The 19,554-nt window shown below is 49.2% G+C and overlaps 1 protein-coding gene across 4 annotated transcripts in view; it reads left to right on the top strand.

Moving 5' to 3' along the window:
• LOC125623844 (CD59A glycoprotein) overlaps positions 1–18,871 on the top strand; it is a 112,883-nt gene extending 94,012 nt beyond the window's left edge. The window contains exons 3-8 of one of the 4 annotated variants that reach the window (XM_075120905.1): positions 1,562–1,691; positions 12,513–12,623; positions 14,404–14,724; positions 16,849–16,949; positions 17,927–18,037; positions 18,527–18,871. In XM_075120905.1, the coding sequence (XP_074977006.1) occupies positions 16,901–16,949; positions 17,927–18,037; positions 18,527–18,636 (270 nt within the window). In that variant the 5' untranslated portion in view covers positions 1,562–1,691; positions 12,513–12,623; positions 14,404–14,724; positions 16,849–16,900 and the 3' untranslated portion in view covers positions 18,637–18,871. Of the gene's footprint in view, positions 1–1,561; positions 1,692–9,690; positions 12,624–14,403; positions 14,725–16,848; positions 16,950–17,926; positions 18,038–18,526 lie in introns of those variants that run through there. The other 3 variants (XM_075120897.1, XM_048823794.2, XM_048823802.2) reach the window with 3 other exon arrangements.
• The last annotated feature ends 683 nt before the right edge of the window (positions 18,872–19,554 follow it).

Raw genomic sequence — 19,554 nt, 5'->3', positions numbered from 1 at the left:
GGAACATTTGAATTGACTGTTGCAACTTACAGGGTTCTACATTGTATCAGCTCCAGAAAGGGACCAGGGCATGATTATAGACAGCTCCTCGAAGACCTCTGCAGTAAAAAATAGCTAGCAGGATGTTTGCAGCTGTAAGGAATGAGCTGGAGAAAAATATCATAATGCCTTTATATAAACCAATGTGTGCAGTACTGGTCACGCCATCCCCCAAAAAGGGATATTGTAGAAATAGATGGGCAGGAAGGGGCATTCAGAGAAGGGGCAACAAATATGAGGAGGGGTCTAGAAAAAACTCTCATATGAAGAGAGACTGAAAAGATTGAGATTGTTACACCTTTGGAAGGAGACAAATAAGAGGGGGCATGGAAAAAGTCGATACCATAATGAATGCTCTAGAAAAGGTACAGTGAGAGCTTCTGTTCTCCCTGTCTCATCACACATGAGCAAGGGGACATTTGATGCAATTAACAGTTTGCATATTCAAAAACTGGTAAATGGAAGTACTTTTTCAAACAACGTGTAATTACATTGTGGAACTCATTGCCACAACAAGTCATCCAGGCCAAGAACTAACAGCATTCAAAATGGGACTGAGCATGTATATGAATATCCAGAGTTTCATAATTAGTTATGCTAAATCTTTTGTGAAGTTAAATCAGTCTCTAACTACAAGAGATGAGGGTAAAGGCAATGCCAATGTAAAGGCAGATTATTCCCCATATGCATATTTCCAAGGTTACTTGCACCTTCCTCTGAATCCCCTCGTGCTGGCCGCTGTCAGAGAGAGGTTACTGGACTAGGTGGACCACAGGTCTGATCCAGTATGGCCATTCCAGTGACCCTGTCTGCAATGAGGACCACAGAAGGCAATGTGGTGTGCAGATGTGAAACAGAGAGAGAAAGCAAAAAAGGAAGAGGGGAGAAAAGGGGGAAGAAGTAGCAGGAGAATAAATGCAAGTCCAGAGAATGGGAAAGAACTGGGGGTGGGGGGGACAGAGAATTAGGGAAAAGGGAAGAGAAGCAGGGAAGAATGAAAAGGGAGCAGAGAATTGGGGTGCAGGGAGAATAGAGGAAGGAAACAAAGAAGGGGAAAAGTGGGATGGAGATGCCCCATTACATGTTCAAGTTTTCTTTCCCTTCCACGCTACTAAAACAATGACACCCATGCCCCGCCACTTCCCAGCCCTTGCCTCTTTCTCTCCTGTTCTGCTGTACTGGGTGATAAGCCAGGAGAGTCATCCCCAAGAAAATGGTAACCCTTTCCCATATATGCCCAGTCAGACAGCCCTCGAAGCTCTCCCTCCTAATCAGTTCTCTCCTCTCTCTCGCAACTAAATACACCAAGCGATGTGCCTCTCAGTATGAGTGTGATGTCATGAGGGTCATGGGCGGATCAGTACTGAAGGCTGTTTGCTGTGGCACTAATCTATGCAACAGATAGACAGGAGCTCCTCCACATGCAGGACTGGCAGGTTATCTCCCTTCACCTCGCACAGCGACTAGACCCCTCACTAAGGATACTTTACTGCTCTCTCTCTCTCTCTTTTTTTCCTCCTAGAATCAGAACACGACTTGGAAGCTGATGTTTCTAACATCTCTACTAGTAACTCCTTGGAGAGACCCACATGCCAGGATAGTGATGATCCAAAATATTAAAATGTAAAATCAGCTGACATGGTTGTTTATAAGTAAGTGTTTATAAAACATAACAACTATTCAAGCTTACGTGATGCACAGAAAGGTGAGGGGCCGACAGGTATAGTGCAAGCTTCATTCAGTTACTCCTGACCTGCAGCATCCCTGTTATGTCAGTCCTGGATCCCAAAATGGTACTGCCAATGCACTTCAGTCATATAACACAGCAACCTCTGCCACTTAGTCCTGAGTGTTTTGCGCACACACCTCCATACAGAGTACTACTAATTCCTTTCAATCTTTCCCTGCAACCACCCTGCTATTCCAGTCCTAGGCTCCCCACCTAGCTCTGCCAATGCCCCTCAGTCCTGCCCTGCAGCCCCCCTGCTATTCCAGTCCTGGGGTCCCCACCTAGCTCTGCCAATGCCCCTCAGTCCTGCCCTGCAGCCCCCCTGCTATTCCAGTCCTGGGGTCCCCACCTAGCTCTGCCAATGCCCCTCAGTCCTGCCCTGCAGCCCCCCTGCTATTCCAGTCCTGGGGTCCCCACACAGCTCTGCCAATGCCCCTCAGTCCTGCCCTGCAGCCCCCCTGCTATTCCGGTCCTGGGGTCCCCACACAGCTCTGCCAATGCCCCTCAGTCCTGCCCTGCAGCCCCCCTGCTATTCCGGTCCTGGGGTCCCCACACAGCTCTGCCAATGCCCCTCAGTCCTGCCCTGCAGCCCCCCTGTTATTCCGGTCCTGGGGTCCCCACACAGCTCTGCCAATGCCCCTCAGTCCTGCCCTGCAGCCCCCCTGCTATTCCAGTGCTGGGGTCCCCACACAGCTCTGCCAATGCCCCTCAGTCCTGCCCTGCAGCCCCCCTGCTATTCCGGTCCTGGGGTCCCCACCTAGCTCTGCCAATGCCCCTCAGTCCTGCCCTGCAGCCCCCCTGCTATTCCAGTCCTGGGGTCCCCACCTAGCTCTGCCAATGCCCCTCAGTCCTGCCCTGCAGCCCCCCTGCTATTCCAGTCCTGGGGTCCCCACACAGCTCTGCCAATGCCCCTCAGTCCTGCCCTGCAGCCCCCCTGCTATTCCAGTGCTGGGGTCCCCACACAGCTCTGCCAATGCCCCTCAGTCCTGCCCTGCAGCCCCCCTGCTATTCCGGTCCTGGGGTCCCCACACAGCTCTGCCAATGCCCCTCAGTCCTGCCCTGCAGCCCCCCTGCTATTCCGGTCCTGGGGTCCCCACACAGCTCTGCCAATGCCCCTCAGTCCTGCCCTGCAGCCCCCCTGCTATTCCGGTCCTGGGGTCCCCACACAGCTCTGCCAATGCCCCTCAGTCCTGCCCTGCAGCCCCCCTGCTATTCCGGTCCTGGGGTCCCCACACAGCTCTGCCAATGCCCCTCAGTCCTGCCCTGCAGCCCCCCTGCTATTCCGGTCCTGGGGTCCCCACACAGCTCTGCCAATGCCCCTCAGTCCTGCCCTGCAGCCCCCCTGCTATTCCGGTCCTGGGGTCCCCACACAGCTCTGCCAATGCCCCTCAGTCCTGCCCTGCAGCCCCCCTGCTATTCCGGTCCTGGGGTCCCCACACAGCTCTGCCAATGCCCCTCAGTCCTGCCCTGCAGCCCCCCTGCTATTCCGGTCCTGGGGTCCCCACACAGCTCTGCCAATGCCCCTCAGTCCTGCCCTGCAGCCCCCCTGCTATTCCGGTCCTGGGGTCCCCACACAGCTCTGCCAATGCCCCTCAGTCCTGCCCTGCAGCCCCCCTGCTATTCCGGTCCTGGGGTCCCCACACAGCTCTGCCAATGCCCCTCAGTCCTGCCCTGCAGCCCCCCTGCTATTCCGGTCCTGGGGTCCCCACACAGCTCTGCCAATGCCCCTCAGTCCTGCCCTGCAGCCCCCCTGCTATTCCGGTCCTGGGGTCCCCACACAGCTCTGCCAATGCCCCTCAGTCCTGCCCTGCAGCCCCCCTGCTATTCCGGTCCTGGGGTCCCCACACAGCTCTGCCAATGCCCCTCAGTCCTGCCCTGCAGCCCCCCTGCTATTCCGGTCCTGGGGTCCCCACACAGCTCTGCCAATGCCCCTCAGTCCTGCCCTGCAGCCCCCCTGCTATTCCAGTCCTGGGGTCCCCACCTAGCTCTGCCAATGCCCCTCAGTCCTGCCCTGCAGCCCCCCTGCTATTCCAGTCCTAGGCTCCCCACCCAGCTCTGCCAATGCCCCTCAGTCCTGCCCTGCAGCCCCCCTGCTATTCCAGTCCTGGGGTCCCCACACAGCTCTGCCAATGCCCCTCAGTCCTGCCCTGCAGCCCCCCTGCTATTCCGGTCCTGGGGTCCCCACACAGCTCTGCCAATGCCCCTCAGTCCTGCCCTGCAGCCCCCCTGCTATTCCAGTGCTGGGGTCCCCACACAGCTCTGCCAATGCCCCTCAGTCCTGCCCTGCAGCCCCCCTGCTATTCCAGTCCTGGGGTCCCCACCTAGCTCTGCCAATGCCCCTCAGTCCTGCCCTGCAGCCCCCCTGCTATTCCAGTCCTGGGGTCCCCACACAGCTCTGCCAATGCCCCTCAGTCCTGCCCTGCAGCCCCCCTGCTATTCCGGTCCTGGGGTCCCCACACAGCTCTGCCAATGCCCCTCAGTCCTGCCCTGCAGCCCCCCTGCTATTCCGGTCCTGGGGTCCCCACACAGCTCTGCCAATGCCCCTCAGTCCTGCCCTGCAGCCCCCCTGCTATTCCGGTCCTGGGGTCCCCACACAGCTCTGCCAATGTCCCTCAGTCCTGCCCTGCAGCCCCCCTGCTATTCCGGTCCTGGGGTCCCCACACAGCTCTGCCAATGCCCCTCAGTCCTGCCCTGCAGCCCCCCTGCTATTCCGGTCCTGGGGTCCCCACACAGCTCTGCCAATGCCCCTCAGTCCTGCCCTGCAGCCCCCCTGCTATTCCGGTCCTGGGGTCCCCACACAGCTCTGCCAATGCCCCTCAGTCCTGCCCTGCAGCCCCCCTGCTATTCCGGTCCTGGGGTCCCCACACAGCTCTGCCAATGCCCCTCAGTCCTGCCCTGCAGCCCCCCTGCTATTCCGGTCCTGGGGTCCCCACACAGCTCTGCCAATGCCCCTCAGTCCTGCCCTGCAGCCCCCCTGCTATTCCGGTCCTGGGGTCCCCAAACAGCTCTGCCAATGCCCCTCAGTCCTGCCCTGCAGCCCCCCTGCTATTCCGGTCCTGGGGTCCCCACACAGCTCTGCCAATGCCCCTCAGTCCTGCCCTGCAGCCCCCCTGCTATTCCGGTCCTGGGGTCCCCACACAGCTCTGCCAATGCCCCTCAGTCCTGCCCTGCAGCCCCCCTGCTATTCCGGTCCTGGGGTCCCCACACAGCTCTGCCAATGCCCCTCAGTCCTGCCCTGCAGCCCCCCTGCTATTCCGGTCCTGGGGTCCCCACACAGCTCTGCCAATGCCCCTCAGTCCTGCCCTGCAGCCCCCCTGCTATTCCAGTCCTGGGGTCCCCACACAGCTCTGCCAATGCCCCTCAGTCCTGCCCTGCAGCCCCCCTGCTATTCCGGTCCTGGGGTCCCCACACAGCTCTGCCAATGCCCCTCAGTCCTGCCCTGCAGCCCCCCTGCTATTCCGGTCCTGGGGTCCCCACACAGCTCTGCCAATGCCCCTCAGTCCTGCCCTGCAGCCCCCCTGCTATTCCGGTCCTGGGGTCCCCACACAGCTCTGCCAATGCCCCTCAGTCCTGCCCTGCAGCCCCCCTGCTATTCCAGTCCTAGGCTCCCCACCCAGCTCTGCCAATGCCCCTCAGTCCTGCCCTGCAGCCCCCCTGCTATTCCAGTCCTGGGGTCCCCACACAGCTCTGCCAATGCCCCTCAGTCCTGCCCTGCAGCCCCCCTGCTATTCCGGTCCTGGGGTCCCCACACAGCTCTGCCAATGCCCCTCAGTCCTGCCCTGCAGCCCCCCTGCTATTCCAGTGCTGGGGTCCCCACACAGCTCTGCCAATGCCCCTCAGTCCTGCCCTGCAGCCCCCCTGCTATTCCAGTCCTGGGGTCCCCACCTAGCTCTGCCAATGCCCCTCAGTCCTGCCCTGCAGCCCCCCTGCTATTCCGGTCCTGGGGTCCCCACACAGCTCTACCAATGCATGTGAAAAGATTCCATGGAATCTAATGAGATAAAATTTCTGAATGGAGAAAACCACACATGATAGTCTGAATGAGTAAAAGTCTGAAGTGGTCTGAAACCAAACATATTAGTTTGGGTTATTATTGGTCTCCAGATTAAGTGTATGCTATTAAGGAAGAACAAAATTGCAAACAATTAAACAATTGTCTAATTAAACAAGAATAGTGGGTTATTTAAACTACCCACATATAAGTGTCACGTCAGGGCATGACATAAAGATGCAATTTCTGCACATCATAAGCTACTGCTTCTTGATTAGCTGTGACCCACAAGAAGAGAAGTTGTTGTTACCTTAGTCCTAAATTACACCCAGGACTCAGTTCAGGTAGCATGAAGAATCTACTAAGCATGAAACGTACCATTCCCATCACCCCGCTCCCCACAGCATAGGCTCCCCTCCCCCCACCAGGAGGGAAAAGGGTAGGAACTCCCTGAAAGACCCTGACCCAAGAAGTAACCACTCCAGGGGAAGCTGTGGCCACATGGTGAGCCATGAGCGGAGCAGGGAAGCTGACTGACACTGACCACATGACAAGCAGAGGAGCAGGCGGCTGCAGGGCTCAGAGATCTGCCTACAGAGCAGACTGTGACCAGGAAGCTGCTACAGCTGAATTCAGATCCATGCAGACCTTGTGGGAAGCAGCAGCCACCCTGCAGTCAGATGGCTGAGCAGAGAGAGAACTGTCAGAGACTGTGGCTAGCTCAGGCTCTTAAAGGGACAGAAGCCTGAAGAAGGCTATTGAACCAAAGCACCCTACACACTGGGAATGAATCTGATAAGTGGTTGGTGGGCCCGGACTGGTTGTTCGATCCATGAGAAGAGGCTTTCGGCCTTGCTAAGGACAATTATCTACAGCCAGAGATCATGGGGGGCGTGTAGCCTAGCTGCCACCACACTTGGAGCAGCCTGCTATCACAGCAGCTAGGGGCCCCCCAAATGTGATACACCAAGGACCAATTCTGACCAGGAAACCTGCAAGTTCCTACATCCTTCATGGAGGACTGGGCAGGAGAGGGCTCCGGAGGCACGAGGCCTGAGGAGCTCTCTCCCTCAATTGAGCTGCTCCTAGGGGCCAAGGTAAAACTGGTTCCTAGCTTGAAGTGTAACTGCTTATGCCACTCCCCTTTCCTGACAGTCTCAAAGTTATCCCTTCGCTGGAGCGAGCTGCCTGAGCATTTATTGAGACCCACCAGGGCTAGTGCCTCTATTGCCTAGCAGCTGAAGCACCTTCTTCCCTTTTCTCCAAGTCATGCTACACCGGGTACACTACTGAGCACTGTAATAGGCTTGCTGTATGACAGTACTGAGCAGCTATGTTAAACTGGTGGTAACCCTGGGATACCATTACATTCCAGGTGGGAGGCGACACAGTTGTTAGATTTGGCTGGCCGAGCTAGGGTTGCTGGTGCCATAGGTACAAGATACCAGGGGGCTGCATGGTCGGTGGAAATCAACAAACAATTGACATGCCCCCGATACATGGTAGGGGAAATAGACAGGTCACCACTGGTAGAGAAATATGGCAGCTCATCTTCATGCCCAAAGTGTGTACTGGGATTGGCTAAGGCTGGGCCAGCCATTCTGAACTAGCTGCAAGAATAAATGGCTAGAATGAGGCCATCAAGATGGATTTTCTTGGCCTGCTGCTCAAAAGCAAAGCCTAGTAGGTGTTTGAAGAACTGACACATGATAGCCCAGGGGAGTATGCCTCGGTCAAGGATGCCATAGAACAGTCTGTGGACCAAACCACAGACTGCGTGGAACGAAGCAGCCTTCAACAACCAGAGACAAGCAAAATGGAGAATCTGCCTGCAATTTGAGGTATGCCCTCTATGGGGTAGAAAGGGATTATTACAATTTTGTTGGTAATTTAGGACTAAGGCAACAGCAGCTTCTCCTCTTGTGGGTCACAGACCTAGCTAATCAAAACGAAATAGCTTATGATATGGAGAAATTCCTTTCTTTGTCTCCTGGTTTTCCAGAGAATCCAGTTTGAACCAGTACATACAGCCTCTCCAGGAGGTGTTAGTGATCTAGAAGTGTTACAACCTGAGTGAATTTGGCTAGTCACCTCCCACTGTTCTTTGTTCCTGGAAGAGCTGTGATTACCCTCCCCCTGCAATTACATACACTCCTTGGTCCACAATGATACATACAATTAACATGGGTTAGATTTAATTTATTGAATTAAGATTTGTCCAGGATACTGCAGGAAATTGCTGTTATCTGTCACAATCATAGATTTGCTCCACAAGTTCATCAACAACCACCCATCCATCAAACTCTCTCTAGGACACTCGCACACAGCGTCAACTTCCTGGACACCACAGTCAGCTTCAACAAGGGAACCCTACAGATAACTATATACAGGAAACTCACAGATCTCCAGATTTACCTCCACAGATCTAGCAAGCAACCCACACACACCAAGAAATCTGTTCTCTCCAGCCAGGAACTCAGATCCCACAGAATATGTTCCAAGGAAACAGTCCAGCATGCACACCTTAACATACTTAAAACCACCTTCACCAAACAATGACACTACAGAGAAGTAGATCATCTTATGAAATGGGCCATCCAATACAGAAAAAAACACTGACTGCGCACCCCTCGTTGTCACGTATGACCCCACTCTGGCCCTTACAGCTTACATTTACATTTACATTTCAGGATGCAGTCATAACCACTGTGGGGTTGTGTCACCCCTACTCTGCAACCAAGGATGCCTCAGAATGCTTTGCTGCTGTAGCTCCCAACCTGGACTCCTCACAAACAGCCAAACATCATGCAGGTCTCACTCTGAGAGTCTGCCTAGGGCCACGGTTCTGGTTCAGCAACTGTGATCCAAGCAGCCTGTCAGCAAACTCCTGCCGTGTTTATTACTTGCAAGGTAACCTCAACACACTCCCAGTCCCAAATTTCCCCCTCCCCCCAAAAAGGTGTTCTGTACTGTCCAGCCCTCTCCTGGACAGTTTAGATGTTTTAGGTCCATTGTCCCTGTTTATTGTTCCCTTACAACAACTTGCCACCTTAAATGGAATTACCCACACAGTTCACAACACTGTGTTGATTGTGATTAAAGAACAAAAAGTGTAACTACAAAGAGATCAATTTTAAGTGAGTACAAGTAATGAGGTATTAAAGTCAGAAATGGTCACAAGAAAAATAAAGATAAAACACTTCCTGATACTAAAACTTTACAACCTAGGCATGATTCAAGGTAAAATTCTTATCACATGCTCCTAACAGCATTACAGATGAATCTTCAGGTCAGGATCCCACCCAAAGTCAAAGAGCTGGATTCTTTTGTCCTCTTGGGTTCCAGAGAAATGGATAGGGAGGGATAACTTGGGATGTTTTGCCCCTCACTTTTATAGTCCAGTCTCTCTTTGAAATGCATTTTCCTGAGAGTAACCCCCTAGGTAAAGTTCTTTCCAGTTGAGAGTAAGGAGACATGGAATCAGGTGGAGGGGAGGCTTTTTGCTGTTGTTTGCTAAGATGCAAATCTGTTTGTTCCTGCCCTCTTTCCTTGCCAAAGAATGGCCACTTCCCAGGTGATGGCCCATACATACATACATACATTTCACCATGATATTATTGACTGGTGAGTTATTAGTTTTCAAATGATACCTCACAAGTCATATTTTGTACAAAATATTATCCCAGTAGTGTTGTAAAGTGTGAATACAGGGGTGCATTTGGTCACAGTATCAAACAATTACAACCCATATTTGATGGGCACCACATCCTGAAAGAAATCTTTTCTGAACCCCCTCTTCTGGTCTTCAAACACTCCCCCGCCCCCCCTCACCAAACTTGCCAAGCTCATCATTTAAAACAAGCTCCCCACAGACCAGGAGACACCAGCTCCAAGACCCTGCCAGAATAGATACAAAACCTACAGACATCCTCAGAGGAAACCTGCACTCCACCTTCCATAGACCAGCCTGGGAGTTTAAGTCAAGAACTCCACTACACACCAAATATCATGGACTCAACAGAAACATCGGTGTAACCCTTCTGCGAGGGGAAGTTGTTAGCAACAAGGGCTGGGTTCAATATCTAGGAGCCCCTCTTAACAACACAAACCAGAATGGGCTCGAACCCCCACCCAGTAATCTGGGAAAACTTAACACCACCCATGGGCACCTCTAAGAAGCAATACTTCCCCACTCAGAAGCACTGAGTCTGTGTATAACAAAAAATAACTTTTAATAAAAGAGAAAGGGAACCCAGCATTAGTTTGGGAAAACACCACAACCACATTCAAAAAATGTGCGATCAAAAGCCAGCCTGACCGCACAGTGCATTGGTCATTTTTCTTTTCCTCAGTTTCCCATTTTGCAGTGGGAAAGTCTGAGGAACAAATGTCCCTTTAGCACATCTCTCCCCTCTCCCTCCGCCCACTCACAGTCTGTTGTCCTTGGTCAACAAGGACCCAGAGTTCAGAGGTGTGTTCATGTGGGTTCACTTCCTACCCTGGGGGGGCAGGGAGACATCAAGCAATGCCTCAGGTGCTGCTGACTCCTCCACAACTGACTCACCGTTGCCACCGTTCACTCTGCCATTGTTGCCCACTGCAGCCATTGCTCACTTGGCCACCTGCTACCATTGGTCACTCTGGCACCTCTAGCCGCTGCTGCCACTGTTCAGTCTGCCCCCATTGTTCATTCTGGCATGGCTGCTTCTCTCCTGCCACCCTCTGAGAGGCCACATTCTGAGGTTCCACCACTTAACCCACCTATCAGTGATTTCAGTAGGTAGTGGGGAACCTCAATGCCAGCTGGGAGATTCCTTTCATTGAACACTGTCCCACAGCAGGTCTAAGGCCTGGTCTACACTGCAGCATTAGGTGGACGTAAAGCAGCTTATGTCAACCAAACTCTGTAAGCATCTGTACTACAAGGTTGCTCCTGCCAAAGTAAGTCGCCCACTACACCAACCTAATAACTACACCTCCAAGAGAGGTGTAGTGCTTTGGTCGATGTAGTTAGGTTGATGCAGTGTCCATATAGACACTGTGTTGCTTGCATTGCCTGTTGCTGCCTTTGACAGCCCAAACTGTCAGGCCCATCCTGGGCTTACCACCGGAGCCCTGCTACCCTGGGGCAGACTGCCCCCCACTACCGCACTTAAGTTGGTGCAAGCGCTCCTGATGACAACACACACCATTGGCAGAAGGAGGGTAGTGCGGACATGAACAACCACTTTAATTACTGCAATGGCTGTAGATCAACCCAAACTTAAGTCAACTTAATTTTGTAGTGTAGACATGCCTCAAGGCTCAACTGCTACATCTGAGAATCAGTGATTTCAGCTCTGGTGATCACTTACCAAAACAAAGACTCTCGACTGAGCCTACTCAGTTCTGCCTAAAATAGTGGAGAGGGGGAGGGTCAAATGTTGCCTAGGCCTCGAAGGCCAGGTCTGCTCTATAAACTTACTCAGCATCACTGAGTGAAGCAGTTATACCAGCCTAACCCCCAATGTAGATGGCGCTACATCGATAGAAGGGCTTCTCCTATCAGTATAGCTACCATCTACCTCTCATGGAGATGGATTAACTATGCCAGCGGGAGAAGGCCTCCTGTCAGTGTAGTAGTGTCTTCACTGAAATGCTACACTGGGGCCGCTGCACCACTACAGCATTTTAAGTGTAGACCTGCCCTTAGGCAGAGCCCACACCAAATAGGAAGACCTATCTATCCCCCACACTCTTCTTTCACTGGGCTTTGGCATCCCTATGCCCTGGTTAAGGAGTTCAGTTCAACTGAGGGTGACCCCCTCAAATCAGGACAAGCTAAGCGCAGTTCTGCTGCCCTTTACTCATAGGATAAGGATAACAACATTTCACTACCCATGCATTCAATTTGTAACCCAACACCAGCCAAAATTGATCACTTTGGCAATGCAGCACTGTTTCCTGAATACCTACGCAAGAGTAGGTGTTTATGTAAATATGGTCTGGTCCTGAAGTCCCCCCATCCCCCAACTCATTACTAGAGGTTATCATCATCACCATCATCATGTTCCTATTACGCCTCTGGCGTTTAGGGCAGTGACAAAGCTCCTCCACTCCTGTCTGTTTCTGGCAAGGTCAGGGGAGAGCTTATTCCGACCCGTCTTACATCCGTTTCTACGTCTCATTACAATAATCTGAAACCCACTAACTCTCCTTTGTCCTATGAGTGCGGAGGTGTTAATTGCCAATTTCATTCTGAATGGTTTCTTGCAATGTGTTAACTATTTATGTTCAACACGCTGTTCCACCTTGCATTGAGCGCTGACATTCTGATTACCTTTCCCAGACATGAAGAAGAGCTCTGTGCAGGTCAAAAACATGTCTCTTTCACCAACAGAAGTTGGTCCAATAAAAGATATTAACTCACCCACCTTGTCTTTCACAATACTGTTTCCTAAATATATTGTGAGCCAAGCTTACTATCTCATAAGTAATTGAACTGCTTCTAATTGGGCAAAAGACTATAAGGCTGGCGGGTCCTGGCTGGTATATCATTGCTTACGGTGCTGAATAATAACCTGTTTAGGTTATTAGCCTAACTCACATCTATTTTTCAAAAACACAGTATATAAAAAATTGATATAGAAAGTTAAAGCAAGAGGAAGTTTAAAATGCAGCTTTTCTGATTTGGTATAGATGCTCAGAGGGGCAACAAACATGGTTTTATGGTTAACGATGGGTGATCTTTCTGACATTTGCTTGTCTTTGCAGTAACAGAAAGCAGAAGCCTGCTGGAATTCCTTTGGATAGCTTGAATATTTCATATAATTTAACAAATAGATATATGCATGTTAGGTACTTTTTGAGAAGCACCATATGTAGGTAAGTAATGATAAATATATCCTAAACTTCAGTAGAGGCACAGGCAAGTTTAATGACCCATTAATAAAATTTATCATCATTTTTGTGTTAATATTGACGTCTCTCCCTACACCTGGCCACCAGAACCTTTCCAGACTATGAAGACCAATTGCAGGATATTCTGGCTTCAGGGACATACAGCTGTGCTGTCACTCTGGGAGGTTAGGTAGGGGGTTGATGGAAATGGTAGATGCCTGCCTGGCAGGTTCATCATAGCAGCGACCAGAGCTCAGTTGCTGGAAATATTTGAAAAAACTAGGCTGGCAAACAATTTAAACAAATAATCACCATTAATTGCAGTTTCAATCGCACTGTTAAACAATAATAGAATGCCAACTGAAATGTGTTATGAATATTGTGGATGTTTTTCTACATTTTCAAATATATTGATTTCAATTACAACACAGAATACAAAGTGTACAGTGCTCACTTTATATTATTTTTATTACAAATATTTGCATTGTAAAAAAGATAAAAGAAATAATATTTTTCAGTTTACCTCATACAAGTACTGTAATGCAATCTCTTTATCGTGAAAGTGCAATTTACAAATGTAGATTATTTTTAATCTTTATTAAGAAAGTTGGAGGACAGATCCCATACGAAAAATATCATTCCTAAATATCTACTTAAAGAGATAGCAAAGTAATCAATATTAGAACATTCACAGTTGTTAAGGAAGATTCTGAGAAATGTTTACAAAATCCTATTACAAAAGTGTTCCATTTTTCAACCAATACTCATATTCCGTAGCACTAAATGGCATGTGAATATGGGTTGCAAAACTGTTCAATAAAGTAAATGACTGTTTAGAAATGCATGTATGTCTAAATCAGGATTGTTTATCAAAGTTTAGATGTATAAGATAAGTACTTACACAATCACTGAAATACAAACTTTATTGAAAACAGAACTTATATAAAAAGGTCGGTCACTAATATATAGTGGAGCATTCCAATAATGAATTTAGGATAGACATATTAGAAAGGCAGAGATATATTACAGAATGCTACATGTGTGTATCTATGGCCTGAATAACTGCCTGGTCCTCCCATTTTGTGCTCATGGGCCAGGCCCCAAAGCCGTGCTCTGTCGAGTAGAGTTCACCAAATACACAGACTATACAGACGTGTCCATGGAATCCATCACCTGGTCCTCCATCATTCCAATTCCTGTAACAATCCTGCTGGGTCTAGTGGGCTGCTAAGGATGCGTCACTGAAGCATCTCCAATACGACGGGATCTGCTTTTCACAGTTAGTAAGGGACTGGAGCCCACTGTTCATGTGTTCCACCTCCATGCTGAAAGTGTTCAAAATGGCTCCAAGGCACAAATGGGATTAAGGAAATTTGACCCCTTTTCCCACTACTCTCTTGGCCTCTGAGAAGTATCCCAATATCTACTATGAAAATTGCCTGGAATACAGCAAGCCTAGAAGCAGCGCAAGGAATCCTGGGAGATCTACCTAGACTGCACACGGCTGTGTGAACACATGGTTTGTAACGTGACAGGGGCTACACCGATGCGAGCACTACTGTGTGAACATACACAAACAGTGTATCTAAACAGGTATAGTTAGACTGATTTAAACTACAACTGTGCAACCTTTAAAAATGGACATGACGCTCGTCAGTGATCTAAGGACTAAAAAAATAAAGTGTAGGTTTGAGCCATAAGCATATACCATAGATTTACTGTGGTGGGAAGCACCTCTTAGAGAATTTTCTTTTGTTTACTCCAGCCATCCAGGTTCCCTGAATATTTCCTCATCTCTTTGGAAGATACACCGTATACTTTCCACCTTGTGTAAGAGCTGCCAGTTTCCGTAAAAGCTGAGTCCCAGCCAAAAGGAAGCGTTTCAACACAAGTTTACTCAAGGTTGCTACAGGCTGTTCTTCCCCTGTGCAAAGAGATTGTAAAACAAAGTCAACAAATGTGGGAAATTCCAGGTCTACTGAGTGGGACCAAAGTGGATGGGGAAAGGCATGTGGGGAAGTATATAAACCAGCAGCACCACACAGCAACAATGAAACAGATCTCCCTCACTTCAGCTGCAAACCAGGTATGTGAGATTTTTTTTCCTTCCTTGAACTAGCAGCATGAATAGACCATGAAATTGAGCATTAGACACAGTCAGATTCCAATTTCGTGTCATTTAATCTAATCTGTGTTTGTGACTCCAGCCTGTGTTCCCTGGTTTTACTGAAGTTGGAGTTTCCTCTAACTCTTCTCTAGAGCAAGAGTTCACAAGTATGTTATTTAGCATCCACAACATGCTTGGTGCTATACAGTGTATATTAGTAGATGAAGACTAATCCCAGGTTTTTTAAAAGGTATTTAAGCACCTAAATATGCAGATAGGCACCTAGTGAGATACCTGCTCTTTAGGCACCTAAATCCCCTTTAAGAAATCTGGTCCATAGTCCCTGTTCCAATGAGTTTTACAGACAAAACAGTTCAGTCTAACATTTTAGTTGTGTGTGGCCCCAAAGCTAAGCAACTAACTAAATGTGGCAGATTTTCAGAGATGTTGAGCCACTCCAACTAATGCTGAATTCAGTAAGTGCTCAGTCCACATGTATCAAAGTGCATTAATATGGACTTGGAGATCAAAATTTTGAAAACATGTTTTAAAATACAGGCCCTTATGCACTGGTGAGGAAATGAAGATGCATTGTGAGAGCCATTCATTTTGTATGTAAATGTTTTAGCTGCTTTGGTGGATTTCCATTGAAAAACTGAGCGGGAGGAGTGAGTTTTTTGGAGGGATCTGAATGACAAGACAGTGATTTTCTAGTACTTCCAGGGGTAACACTGTCCAAATTCAGAACTCTTCCACCCTTCCCAGGCTCAGTCCTCCACAACCTCTTTGCCCCTTTCTAAGCTCTGCAAAGTTCTTCCTCACTTTATTCCAAACTGCTGCTTTCCAGAACTTTCTCCATAGAAACCAAGATCCTTTCAAGCCACTGACCCTCACTGCTTCTTCTCTGGAGTTTTTCTTCTCCCAGGCCTCTTTCAGAAGTCTCCTCTCCCCAGCTGCCCTCTCCCTTCAGGGATAGTGCCAGGATACCAGATCGTTCCTATAGGCACTTCCATGGTTTCTTTCCCCCAGAAAGAAAACTCCCACCTACCTCTCTCCTGAGTCTCCTCTCCCTAGTGCCCTACAGTCCTTTCTTTATAGGAATCACCCAGTTTGGTTCTACCCAGCAGGATCCACTCCAGAATTACCTGTCTCCCGGTTCTAGGTGGCACAATATGGGCTAGTCGGGCTCCTTAGCTCCCCTCAAGCCATCACTTGTAATGTGGAGTTTATAAACCCCCTCACAGGACAGTTAAAAAGAGGCTGAATAACTGCAGGGGATATTTAGAGAATACCTGTGATTTTATTATGAGGGCCTGATCGTGCAAACCATTACTCAGCTCAGCATCCCTAACTGACAGAAGCAGTTCCACCAGTCTAGACCAGACCTTTTGATCATTTTCAAAATGGAGCACTTCCTCTCGTGTGACTTTAGCATGTCCTGTGTCCAAATACAAGAGTGCTTCATCATTGGTAGATTGTGGAACGATACACGCAATGTATCCTAGGGTCCCCCTAGGTTTAACAACCACCAAGGCTGAATTGCATTGGCTCAATTGTGTTATTCTGTGTGACAGCACTGAGGTGGACTAAACCAACAGCCCTGTGCACTGCAAGAATGACATCTAGTCAGGTACCGAACCTCCAATGCCCTGGGAACAAAGCCCTTATAACCGTTATTTCCTTAAAAGACAAGACAAATATGAACTAAAACATAGGATATTCAGCAGAACTTTCCCCCATCATGCCTCGTTATGTCCCTTTATGCACCCTACAAAGTTACCTCCATGGTGTTTACACCTTCAGTTGTGTAAAGATTGCTACCATGTTCCCCCCGCAGGCCCTTGTCATCACTAACCCCAGCTCTGTGTACTTAGCTCTTTTGAGCTTTCCTCCGTGGTCAGTCCCTCAGCCTCTGGTGGTTTTTGTGGCTCTTCTCTGAATTGCTGCTACTGACTCGGATAGCTTTCCGGGTCTGAGGTGAACACAGGGTTCCAGAGTGGCAGGCCAGAGCTGTCTAGTAAGGGAGTCCCACCTCCGTGCTCTGAGGCGTGCTGACTCTCCACATGCAGCCCACTAATGACACTGCCTTTTTTTTTTTTAAAGAAAATTGCTCGTTCTCATCCCCAGGTGTCTGTTTAAAGCCTTTCTACACAAAATGAGGAACCTGATTGTGTGTGCGCTCGCCCTAGCGCTGATGGCACAAGGTGGGTCCCCCGTTTGTAAAGCCTCTGTTGCTTCTCACCATTCTTCATGTTTTCCTAACTGACCCTTTTGTTCAATATGAAACCTTAGAAAGCAAAAGTTAGACAAAGGGGAGTTCTACACTTATGGCAGGGTGTACGGTACAGATGCTGCATGCCTAGCTAATATAGCGATAAACAGCATAGCAGGCCGTGAGACACGGCCTATGTGAGTAGAATGTTCTACACACCTGAACCGTAGGGTGTATACACTGCACAACTCACTACCAGCCCAAGCCATGCCTCCCTCATCTACACGGATATTTTTAGATATTATTGTCCCACCGCCTCCCGGCAGTGGAGCTTTTCTATACTGCAGGGAAAGACTCTGCTAGTGGGAAAAGGCTCTTATGCGGGGGATGCAGTGGGGAAAGGCTCCAGCAGCAAGGAGGTGCCAGAGCCTTTCTCCACTGCCTCCCTCCTGCCAGAGCCTTTCACTGCTGCCTGTAGCTATGCCTACCCCACATGCTACCGCAAGTACAGACAAGCATAGACAACGTCAGAGACTGATCCATCCTCCACATGCCTACCAAATCTACATGTTTCCATACCTAGATATCTATCTATGCTACTTATAACCACCCCAATACCATAGTATCTGATCACCTCACAATCCTTAATGATTTTACCTAAACAACTCCCTTAGGAAACAGGGCAGTGCTATTATACCCATCGTACAGATAGGGAACTGAGCCACAGAGTCGCTAAGTGACTTGCCTAAGGTCATCACAGTCTGTGGCACACCAGGGAAATGAACCCACATCTCAAGTTCCAAGCTCGTCACACCCTACTTACTGGGCCAGCCTTCTGTTCAATCTACCCTGCCCCCACAAAGAAAAATTGGTGGGAAGGCCTTGCATTTCAATTCACTCCTGGAGGAAAGGTGGCACCTTGGCCGTTATCCTGTTGATCCTCTGTGTTTTGTCTCTTGTCTCCTTTAGCCGTTGTGTCTCTGGAGTGCTATCACTGCCCTAATGGAGGAAGATGCTTTACCACTCAGAAATGCAGGGATGACCAGGATCAATGTATTACCATGTTCTTCCCTTTCACTGGTAAGGAGGATAGAGGCAGGGGAACAGGCTAGGGTCACAGATACTTCAGACTAATGTGATATGGAGCTAAGTGTATAGCAGCCATGGTGGGTTAGGCCTAAGTCTTTGACCAAGCTCCCCAGCCTGGGTGAGTGTCGGAGGGGCCTGAAGATAATTAACATTGAGCGTCCAGCCCAACCCTGCCCATTGTAACCAGAAGGAGAGCTGCTGGATAACTGCTATGGTACCACAAGAGGCAATGAGGTGTGAAGATGGGAAAAAGAGACAAAGCAACAAGGGAAGAGGGAGGATAAACAGTGAGAAGTAGCAAGGAAATGGATAAGGCGGAAGGGAAGAAAAGAGGAGCAGAGGAAGGGGTGAGAAGAAAGAAGAAAGGTGGAGAAGCAGAACGTGAAAAGGGAATAAGTGGTGGCCTCACCCAAGTATGCCTAGTCACTAAATTCCTGGAGTTACTCCATCTCCCCCTCTCTCTCTCTTCCTGTCCTTCAGCTAAATACGCTAAGCGATGCTCCAGGACGTATGAATGTGAAGTCATGAAGGCCATGGGGGGGTCTGCAGTGAAGGCCATTTGCTGCGGCACTGATCGGTGCAACCGATAGACAGGAGCTCCTGCACTCTCAAGACCAACACCAGCAGGGTCTCCTCCTCCCTCTGCAGTGTGACTGGAAATCCTCACTGAGGGTCCTTGCTGCCATCTCTCTCTCACACTCACACACACCCACACTCTTTATTCTTATTTTAGAGGAGAACACACGTTTGCCATGGATGTTTTCAGCAGCTGTACTAGTGACACCATGGACAGCACTAATAATAAAAGGATATTACAGCCCCAAATCAGCTGCAGTTGCTTTGGCTTTATGTCCATTTACTAACAAACATAACAGTCTTTCCTGTAAAAAGAAAAGGAGTACTTGTGGCACCTTAGAGACTAACCAATTTATTTGAGCATGAGCTTTCGTGAGCTACAGCTCACTTCATCAGATGCATACCGTGGAAACTGCAGCAGACTTTATATATACACAGAGAATATGAAACAATACCTCCTCCCACCCCACTGTCCTGCTGGTAATAGCTTATCTAAAGTGATCATCAGGTGGGCCATTTCCAGCACAAATCCAGGTTTTCTCACCCTCCACCCCCCCACACAAATTCACTCTCCTGCTGGTGCTAGCCCATCCAAAGTGACAACTCTTTGAGAAAACCTGGATTTGTGCAGGAAATAGCCCGACTTGATTATGTAAAGAGTTGTCACTTTGGATGGGCTAGCACCAGCAGGAGAGTGAATTTGTGTGGGGGGGTGGAGGGTGAGAAAACCTGGATTTGTGCTGGAAATGGCCCACCTGATGATCACTTTAGATAAGCTATTACCAGCAGGACAGTGGGGTGGGAGGAGGTATTGTTTCATATTCTCTGTGTATATATAAAGTCTGCTGCAGTTTCCACGGTATGCATCTGATGAAGTGAGCTGTAGCTCACGAAAGCTCATGCTCAAATAAATTGGTTAGTCTCTAAGGTGC

The sequence above is a fragment of the Caretta caretta genome, chromosome 1 (genome assembly GCF_965140235.1).
Source record: "Caretta caretta isolate rCarCar2 chromosome 1, rCarCar1.hap1, whole genome shotgun sequence".
NCBI lineage: Eukaryota > Metazoa > Chordata > Testudines > Cheloniidae > Caretta > Caretta caretta.
The sequence above is the reverse complement of the archived record's forward strand: the minus strand, read 5'-3'. Positions and strand labels throughout refer to the sequence as shown.